The sequence below is a fragment of the Triticum dicoccoides genome, chromosome 3B (assembly GCF_002162155.2).
Source record: "Triticum dicoccoides isolate Atlit2015 ecotype Zavitan chromosome 3B, WEW_v2.0, whole genome shotgun sequence".
NCBI classification, from domain to species: Eukaryota; Viridiplantae; Streptophyta; class Magnoliopsida; order Poales; family Poaceae; genus Triticum; species Triticum dicoccoides.
Genome location: NC_041385.1, coordinates 242,018,174 through 242,028,851, shown reverse-complemented (window position 1 = coordinate 242,028,851; position 10,678 = coordinate 242,018,174). Strand labels below are relative to the sequence as shown.

The window sequence follows — 10,678 nt, the reverse complement described above, 5'->3', positions numbered from 1 at the left end:
AGACACGTAGTTGTTGATCATTGGCGATGTCGCGTGCATGCTTGAGGTGCAGGTGCCATCTCGTGCCCCCGCTGCCGAAAGTGTTGTTGCCGCTTCCTCCTCGTCTGCAATCCATTCTCCTCCTGTAAGTCCATCCCCGACGAAGGCTTGACACATGCAGACGATGATGAGCATCAAGCAAGAGCAGCCAGCAATGAGGAGCCATGTCGCGTAGTAAGCTGTGGCTAGGGATTGGCAATAGCCCAATGGGTAATTGAGATCAACCGATTTGGATCGATCGGTTTCTCCACGCCGCTCGGTGAAGCTCTCCATCTATTGGGCTGGGCTGCAATGTGTATATACCACTATATGGGCTCACTTAAGCTCATTTGGTCTGTTCCTTCTTCCTTCTCGCGTAACTATTTGACGTAGAACACAAACCTGCAGCAATAGCGACCTGAGGGGGTTGTCCATGGCGATTTGAAGCAAGGGGTGGGGTACTCTCTCTGCCGTTAGTGACCCGCAGCGACTGCCCCAGCTTGCCCCTATGGTGGATTCGTCTCTTCATATGTGTGCATGTTGAAAGAAATGTGTTAATAGGAATCAACTATTTAATTTCATAGAATCTATATCCCCGTTGCAACGCACGGACAATCATGAGGCAAAAAAAATTGGCTTAAGAGACGAGGTGATGTGATGCTTTAAGTTTGGAGGGGTTAATTATAAAATCACCTCATTCTACTCGCTTTTGGCATAGTTTCTAGAAGCAAGTGCACGCCGCGCCAGCGAAGAATCTAGAACAGAACACATAGCCTCACGAAGGAGAGGAGCGAGGGATAAAATCCTTTCTCTCCGACGCAAAGCCAGCCAGCGAGCCAGCGAGGGGGAGAGAGAGAGAGAGTGGAAGAGGCGAGCGTCGACCGGTCGTTCGGTGTGAGGAGGAAGAGGAAGAGATCGCCGGAGAAGAGGAGGCGGACGAGAAGAGATGTTTCTGGTGGATTGGTTCTACGGGGTGCTGGCGTCGCTGGGGCTGTGGCAGAAGGAGGCCAAGATCCTCTTCCTCGGCCTGGACAACGCCGGCAAGACCACCCTCCTCCACATGCTCAAGGACGAGGTCTCTCTTCTGTTATTTCGATCTGTAGCCTTCCCCTCTCTTCCCTGGAAGCGGAATCCGATCTTGTCGTCCTTTCTGCTTGCCGGCGATTCTTGATTTCGTCTGACTGGTGTGTTTGTGCTTCCGATTGGATGGCAGCGGCTGGTGCAGCACCAGCCGACGCAGTACCCGACGTCGGAGGAGCTGAGCATCGGCCAGATCAAGTTCAAGACCTTCGATCTCGGTGGCCACCAGATCGCCCGCCGAGTCTGGAAGGACTACTACGCCAAGGTTACCTTTGCCTCTTCTTGCTGTCTGCTTCTTTGTCTGTGTGCAATTGCTATGAGATCTCGACGTATGGTTGATAATTCTACTTTGTGCAATTGCTTTGAGATCTCGACGTATTGTTAATAATTCTACTTTGTGCAATTGCTTTGAGATCTCTGCAAGAAGTAGCTCTTGTACTGAATGAAACCAAGAAATGGAGGTTAGAGACATAAGCAGGAGTATTTAGGATCAGAGGCATGCATCTGAGTAGGTAAGGCACTGGGGGCATCTAGTCGGTAGACCAAGCATAATTTATCAATATAATTTAACATCTTATTCTGTTACTGAATCTCATCATGTGGAGACACCTCCATTTAGCAACCGGGAATGCTGCCAATGCTGGTTTGTGATTGTAGCCAACTGTTCACTATGTTATTCTGAAAATGACACAAGATATTCTAGCTCTTGTATTCAGGCCACTGTGATCGACAGTAGGCCAAATTTGAATGGGGCGGTGTAGCTATGTAGGTCTCTGCAGAAAACATAATAATGGGTGTAACTGCAGCCACTTTGAGCAAAATTGGTATTAGTGCTAATCTTATTCAGATGATGGATGGACAGAGAGTTGCCTGGATTTTCCTGGCCAACTTAAAACTTAACAATGCTTCCTAACATCACTTTGCAACAGCCATATGAATCAAAGGGTGAGAATCTGTTTCCTAGCAGAAGGTCCACCGGATATACCACATTCACCAAACTATAGATGTTTATAGTCCATTCTTGTTTATTCCCGAGTTACTGGCTTGCTGCTATCATCAAGGAAGCACATAAGTCCAGTATTTTTTAGGGACAATTGCCCAAGTTAAATGTATCACTGTGTTTGGAGAACATTCTGAATGCATGACTCATACTTTCCACTTTACCAATTAACTATCTAAAGACTGCGGTGTTCCCCTATTGTTTGGAAGTGGCACTTGTTCCTGTTCTTCCATAAAAACTGTTTAGTGAGTTGACATCACTTGTGGGGTTTACATAAAAAACTACAACTGGGGATGGGAATGAGACAACCGACTGTACTAGTCTAGTATTTTGATAGTCTTGCTCCAGTCAACGGGATTGTACATTATATTGACCTCTCCTTGGGAGTATTCAGCTATCTATCATGTCTTCTAGGCATATTTAACCTGTGTTCACCAAAGGTTCTTCCAAAATTACATGCCTTACGTACGTTAAGACATGAAGTTAAGCGATCAAATAAGGTTTGATCATTATTCCATTTTTCTTTAGGACAGTTCTCCTGGAAAAGAAACTTGACCATGTATCTGTTCACAGGTTTTTAACTGGTTTCTGGGCTCAAACAACACCTTTCCAAATTCTGTTATATTTTTCTTCGAGAACACATTGCTCTCTTATCTTTCATTCTTTGTAATACCTGTAAATTTAGGCACAACTAGTTTACTATGGTCTCAGATGTGCTCATGCATAACTGTTGAAGACTTAGCCATATGAATTGTGTTCTATTTCCTGTGAACTTGGCATCTTATAGATCTAGAAATTTCTTGTGTTGTGATGTTAATCGACTGGGATTGTTTTTTTGACGGTGATCGACTAGGATTGTTAACGGGATAATATATCAACCAGCAACAAAGCTGAGATCTATGCATTTCTGGTGCTTGTAGCTTTGTTTCTTGCCGGTAATTTTTCTGTTACACTGTTGCCATGCTTGCTCATCGAGATTTTAAATAGATGGAATAGAGTAGTTACATTGTAAATATGTAATCCTCTTCAAGGCTTACATGTATGGACAATGCGCTCCGAATGTTCAGCCGTAATGCATAATGCATTTACTGCACTAATCACAGTCTGTAAAGTGGAAGTGATCAAGTGAGATGCATGACTAATAATTTATTTGAGTAGCCTTCTGTAATGTTCATCAGAAGGTTCATATATTTCTTTTGTGTTGTTGGTTCTGTGCCTTGACCCTATTCTTACTTAAATTATTTATGTGCTGATTGTATCTTCTGTGCAAACACCAGTGTATATGGATACAGGGTCTACAATGCACCTGATATGAGTATTGATATCTACAGGGAATTGGTGCTTCAATTTTTGATCTAACTTCTACTATTTGATTGCTCTGAGGGAATTTTCATAATGTGACAATGTTGGAAGTTTGATTGAAACATTACAATAAGAGTGTAATGCATGCTTTGTTATGATCACAAGCCGTGTACTTTTTATATTTGCTTGTTAAATAGGAGTGAGTACACATGGAAAGTAGTTAGTCAGCTAAAGCTCTTCTGTCCTTGGTATGTGCTGCTCTTAGTAAATATGTGCAGCTTATCTGTCCTTGCCTCCTTGGTATGTGGCTGTTAGGACTTGGCAGTTCTGTCATGAACTAGTTAATAGTTTGGATGGGCTTTAGTACTACCTCTTTGTCATTTTCAGTTTCTTTTTCTTTCCCCATAAATAATTAACACGCAAAAGTGTCCAGGAATGCATACTCTTCTATCCATCTGGATAGCAGAGGTGAAAAAGAAGAACACCATTTTACCCCGAAGTAGTCCATAATGAACAACTTCACATGTCACCAGTGCCATCTTTTGTGCTGCTCCACTGTTCACATATCTGCATATATCACAAGGAAATCCTACTTGTATGACTATATGTTCACAAATACAACTTGTGAACGCTTCTATTATCTTGTCGTGAAAATAACATTTGAAGTGCAGTGGAGTGGGTTCAGTTTTTCATGTATTGTAGAAGCAGAATGAAAATGACTGTATATCACTCAGAGTTTAATCCAAAGAGATAATGTCTGCTGCCACATTTTCGCTTAGTTGGATACTGCCCCATGCCGTAACCATTAGTAGTGAACTGTGAATTATTAATTTGGGCAGTTTACTTTTATGTTGTCATATGATTCTGCTGGCTTCTTTTAATTCCTATTCTGTCTGATAGGTGGATGCGGTTGTTTACTTGGTGGACGCTGCTGACAAGGAACGGTTTGCAGAGTCGAAGAAGGAGCTGGACGGCCTTCTTTCAGATGACTCCCTAGCGAATGTGCCTTTCCTCGTACTGGGTAACAAGATTGACATACCTATCGCAGCATCCGAGGAGGAGCTGCGCTACTACCTTGGGCTGAGCAACTTCACCACTGGGAAGGGCAACGTGAACTTGTCGGATTCAAATGTGCGGCCCCTGGAGGTGTTCATGTGCAGCATTGTCCGCAAGATGGGCTATGGCGAAGGTTTCAAATGGATGTCCCAGTACATCAAGTGAGGGGCCTTCCTGCTGTCCAGCGTGGCAGTACTCAGGTCCTGGTTCTTTGTCCCTCTCCTCACCCTTGATGCTCTGGGGAAAACTGCTGCTGTAAGAAAAGGTTTATCTTAGTGATAGGGAAAGCCTGTAAGTTGACGATAATCCTAGATATATGGTTGCGTAAATTTGTTTGACTGTTGGTGTGTAAGGTGATTTTATTAGTTACAATGTGGTTGCTGGGATCATTTGTAGACTATGGGAAGTGTCTCAGCTACTGTAATCGGTCATGTCAGTCGGTGAAATGTTTGTTACTCCCTCCGTCTCAGTTTACAAGTCCTATGCGTATACCTAGGTTGCCAATTTTATCATCCTAATATAAACTATATAAAAAAAATTAAACCTTTGAAAAATAGAACATCTGAAGTTTATATTGGTATATTTTTGTAATATATGACTTGTATTAGGTTTGGTTAAATTGACGACTTAGGGGTACGTGCACGCCCTATAAACTGAGAGAGAGGTAGTAGAATATGTTGGTGAAACTTTTTGAGCAACCCTGTCCATCGAGAAATGCGCTGAACCTTGCGCTTGCTTAGTTTTTGCTGTGTAATCAGTGTGGTTTTCTTAGGTGGTCCCTCCGTCTCTTATCATGGGGCAGAACCCCCTCCTGCAAGAGCCAACAATTTTATGCCAAACATTCTTCTTTCTTTCATTTGCGCTGAAAATCCATCGATTAGGTGAAGAGAATAAATAAAGCTGGTCGTACGGCCAACGACGAACATTGCACCTGAAGCATTCAGGAAGCCTGAAGAACTAACAGCCTATAAGAAGAGATGGAGGGAGTAGACCACCATGCTATTATCAGCACAGTCCAGCAGAAGTGTGGTTGCATTGCATCACAGCAATGCAGATTGATATCCTGTATGTATTATTGCAACCGGAGACGCTCTTCCGTTCTCTACTCATCGCCAGGCCGCGTGGCTGAACAAAGCCATTCATATCCTATCCATGCCAAATAAAGCCGTAGCCATGCACTGAACAAGGCCTTAGAGCAACTCTAGCAGACCCTGCAAAATGCCCCGACCCGTAAAATAACTGCCAAAATGCGGGTCAGCGCGAAAAATCCTGCCCGAACAAACCACGCAAACGCGGTCGGCCGCAAAAAATTTTGAGGGGCGCGGCAAAAAATTGACCCCAACCCGCGAAAACGCGGTCCCCCCCCCCGGCCCGTCGGTACCCTGCATATAGCGGGAGCGGTTGGTGGGGAAGACATTCCAGCCCGCGATTTTCCCTGCAACCACCTCCCCTCTCCCCCTCGCCCTGCCGCGGGGCCGCCGCCCAAGATTTCGGCGAAAGTAGCCGGCGGGAGCACGCCGAGAGGCCGCCACACGCACGAGGTTGCCCTCCACCCCCCCCCCTCCTGCGTCGGCGGGCCGGAAAGTTGCGGATCTGCGGCCCTTCACCGCTGGCGGCCATATTTGGCATTTTCGATCGCCGGTGGCTGCGCCAAGCGATGAAGTGGTCGGGGAGCATCTCGCGCAGCCCCGGCAAGGTCGCATCGCCGCATGCAGGTACGGGTTCGTCCTCCCGCCGCCGCCGACGGTTTGCGGGCATGGATTCGGTCGGCCGTCCACCGGGCTCGGTGCTCGCGCAGCGGCTCTATGGCTCGCCGATGCCGCTCATACAGTGCGACGACTGCACGCGGACAGTGCTGCGGCTAACTTCGGGCACGCCGAAGCACCCCAGTTGGGTGTTCTTCAAACGGGAAAATGACGGGGTACGTGTTGTTTTCATTCGGCTCATTTTGATAGCTCATTCTTTGATTCAAATGCGGTAGCTCGTTTCGAACATCATCATGTGTGTAGGAAGATGGATGCTCATTTTGATTTTGGAAAGACGAATACATTGATTTATTGATAGAAAGAAACTTAATAGACGTTCGTGCACTCCTTAGTAGAATCGAAGGCAATGATGCGGCTGCATGTGCAACTAGAGGGGAAGCAAAGTCTACTTCTTTCGAACCAAGGATGAAGAAAGAAGAATGCAAAATCAAGAGTCCACAGATCAACAATGAATGCATGGAGAAGATATTAGTTCAACTAGTGGGAGCAGTTATGGATGTTGAAAATATTTTAAAATGCATACTTGTGATTCTTGTTTTCTTTAGTCTTACTATTCTAGCAAAGATTTGGTGATGTCTTATGTATCCAATGTTGTTGAAAAAGTAAAAAAATGCATTATGTTGGATCAAATTAAGGTGCAAATTTAGATTTTCCGGGCCGGGAGAAGCGGCGCCAGACCAGACCCCGCAAAGCCGATCCATAAAAAAGCATATTCCGCGAATATCCTTTTTTACGGATCCGTTATGCGGGGTCTGCATCTGCGGCCGTCCGCGCCAGCCCGTAAAGCCATTTTTCCGCGAACCGCACACGCATTTTACGGGCCGGCGGGATGCGGGGTCTGCTAGAGATGCTCTCATAATTCCCAGCCATGCACTGAACTAGACCGTCTTATCCTTGGCATCCTTTGCTAATTCAGCACATTAGCGTGCTCTGAATGTATACGCGAGAGAAGGCTTGGAAATAGAAGGCATGCAGAAAGGGAAGCACGCACAAGTTGGCGAGGCGAGTTTTGGTCCGGGGTTCCTATCCGAACCATTGCTGATCTCCGACACATGTCGACCTCGCAGGCTTTCTTCTCCTACGTATCCTGGGATCGACTGGAGACCCAAGCAGACCGAGACGCCAGGAGTATCCTCAAACAGCAAGGTCAAGTCCCGTTTGGAGCTTGCATTGCTGGTCTGTGGTGATACAACTCAACTTTTCCTTCCCTCGTCCAGAAATGAAGATCAGTCCCAGGTTGCATGCACTTGGGTGTGGTTTGGATCATCGGAAGGCCTACGTTTTTGCCAGTTCAGTACAGCTCTGTTTATGGGTTGTGATGATAGAGTTGTATCCTTGACTGAAGACTGGTCCATAATGTATAGGCCGATCAAATTTATATTAAAATTATCAACATCTACAATATCAAATAAATAGAGTATAAAACATATTCCATGATGGGTATAATGGTTTTGATTTGGTATTGTGCATCTTGGTGTTCATTTTATAAATTTGGTCAAACTTCTGAAGGTTTTACTTGAGATAAACCTAATATGCCAACTAAAAAGAAAAAGGAGAGGGTACTTTAAACATGTTCTTTTTTATAGCACCGGTTTTGTCTATTTTGCTTAGAATACCACTGATGTCGTTTTTTTGCAAAACTTCACACATGAGTACAACACTCGATCATGTATGTTAAAGAAATAGGGAGTGTTTGATTTTTTTACAGTATTTTTTATTCTATTATTCATAATTGATGCTCGTGGAACCGTATCCCAAAATTTCGTGTGTAGCTACTAAATTATTAAAGCCTGGGCACGTTGTAATCCATTCTCAAACATTACTTGCCAAAAATTTATCCCAAAACTAAGAGCCGCATTTCGAATCCACCTTCAAACCTTAGTTACCAAAAAACGACCTCTAAAATTTAGTTCCCTAAAATATCTTCGGTATTAGGAGGTTGCCTTCTAACTAAGAGCAACAATGCAAACTTAGGCGTCAAATACCCATCTTCGGTATTGGGAGAGTGCCTTCTAACCCATCCCCAAAACTTCACGTAACTCCCAATAATTTTTTTTAGCTATTTGTCTCACCATTTTGCATGTATAAAGTTTATTTCAACTTCATTTCTACAACATACTTTGTCAAATCTTGATGTTTCAAAAGCATAGATGTCAATAATTTGATTCAAATTCAAACCAACTCATTGGTCGTTGGTTTGATCCATGCCAACCAACTCATCAAGACATACATGCATCCATGCATAGCATATTGCTACATCCTCCTCATCTTCTAATTGCTCAACCTTCCAGGTTGTTGCTGTATCGAACTCAACCACATCTTCATCCACTTGTTCCTCCACTTCGGGCCATCATCTCCCATAAAAAAGTCAATGCCTTCTAGGCCAATTTGATCTTCATTCAACTTTGCCATGAACTCTTGCACTTTCGGGTCATTTTGCACAATGTTATGGTGCACAACTTAAACCTCACACTCATAGCATCATCAGGCTTTCGTGAAATCTTTTATAGCAAATCATCAAGTTATCCTACCATGCACCTGCAAAAAGAAAGGTTCTTATATCCATGTAGTATCCATTTTGTTGTGCAATCTGCCCGATTAGAATTTCACCGGAGTCACCGTCCGAGTTCACACGCTTACGCGTTCAATTGTGATTGCCGCCCGTCTGAATTGCATGCAGCCTGATCGAAACCGCGACCATCTCTTCACCTCTTTTTATTTTTTTAAAGGCAAAAGATTTACAATTTCATTGATTAATAAAGAAAATTGTAGACAACAGCTGCAAAGCGGCAACAGAAAAAATCTACTCTCGTTGCATTACAATGCTCAAATGCTTCGCGCCCGCCAAAACCCAAAGAGACATCTCCTATCTAATCTTGTTAATGATAACCATAAAAGGAACAACCGTGTTTCGAAAGATTCCATTATTATGTTCCCACCAAATCTCACAAAAACACGAGCGTCACCAAAGAGGCGAGCGCCTTTGGAGATCCGAGACGAGCCTGAAGATTATCTCTTCACCTTTCTCTCGCCGCATGCAGTCGTTGTCTCTGCGCTCCCGGTCTCGACCAGACAAACAAGCCTAATGTGGCTACCAAGCAAAATCTTTTCCATTTTACCAACGCAAAACATTTCGCGTGCCTTCTCTCAGTTCCGTCGAAGCCACGCACTTGTCCAACGGAACGTAGCGGTTCTTAACCCCACCCATCAAATCTGCGGAATACTAGTTGCAGTAGCCAGTCGGCCACTCCCGCGGTTAATTAATCAGAAGTGGCAAGGAAAAAGAGGAGCGTGTATGTATTCCGTGCAAGTCTCACCCTTGCCCGCCGGCTCGGACTTGAGCTTTGGCTTGCTTGGCCGTGCCGGTCTCCCGCGGCCTTCCCCACCACACGTTCTTCCCCGTCGGACCGCAACTCATGCAGCAGCGGATAGGGCCGGCAACGCCGCGAGCCACGCGAGCGAAACAGACGTACGAGAACCAGCGACGGGGTGGGATCGGCCCGCCCCGCCCCGCCCAGGTGGCCGGATCGGCACGAGCGGCCGCGCGATGCCGACCCCGGCGCTTGTCGGCACCCGGCCCGCGCCACGCCGAAGGTTCCCAGGCCCAGGCGTGAGAAAGAAAGGAACAAACGCCATGATGGTTTGAAAAGAAGAAAGTCCGTGTTTCTTGGCCCCGATCGTTTTCCATTTGCGAGCAGGAGGAGCAGTTTTCGTTCGTCTGGAACTTTCTAAGCTGGCACATTCGTCGCTTTCCCGTTGGATCATCGTGTGCCGAGTTGTGACCAAATGGGGAGATGACTGGCGACTGGAATTGGCATTCTTGGAGCTGGAGGGAGGGGAGGGGAGGGGAGATGTTCCTCGTTCCGAGATCACCGTTCGGTGAGGGGGTGCATGCGATGCGCTTGGCTGGAAATGGGTCTCCTTCCTTCCAACTGCATGCGGGCTCTACAGTTTTCCGTACAACCATCCAACCCAAGTACAGTCAAGTCTCCCTTGGCACGCAATCGCTCTACGGCCGGGGGGGACTCTTCAAGCCTGCTCTTTTATCACCGTGCTCATTAAGGGCATCTCCAGCCGTTGGCCCCTCCCAGGACGCATACAATGTACCCGCCGTTAAACCGCGCCTCCGCGGCCGGAAACGCCCAGCTGCTGCGGGAGGGGCTGCCGCGGCGAAGCGCTGCTATTTTTCGGCAGGGAATGACTATCTAGCGGAGTAGGCCGGCGGCCGTCGCCGGGATATAGCTAGTGGTGGCCGAGGGCGCGGGGGTGCGAGGCGAGTCGGGGGAAGAAAACCTTGACTTTTCCCCTGTCGGTGTGGGCCAGACGTGCTTTTCCCTAGCGCCGGAGCCCCCAACGGCTCCCCAGCGCGCCGGGTTCGGCCTGTGACCGCCAGGCGGAAAAAAAGTCCGAACCGGCGATTTTCGGCGTCCTGGGGGCGCAACTGGGCCGTTTTTTC

The 10,678-nt window shown here is 46.4% G+C and overlaps 1 protein-coding gene across 1 annotated transcript; it reads left to right on the top strand.

The window, feature by feature from the left end:
- The first annotated feature begins 754 nt into the window (after positions 1–754).
- LOC119275717 (GTP-binding protein SAR1A-like) lies at positions 755–4,918 on the top strand. Its single transcript, XM_037556618.1, has 3 exons — positions 755–1,093; positions 1,232–1,363; positions 4,301–4,918. Exons 1-3 carry the CDS (start codon positions 965–967, stop codon positions 4,619–4,621), a joined length of 582 nt encoding a protein of 193 aa, XP_037412515.1. The 5' UTR covers positions 755–964; the 3' UTR covers positions 4,622–4,918.
- The last annotated feature ends 5,760 nt before the right edge of the window (positions 4,919–10,678 follow it).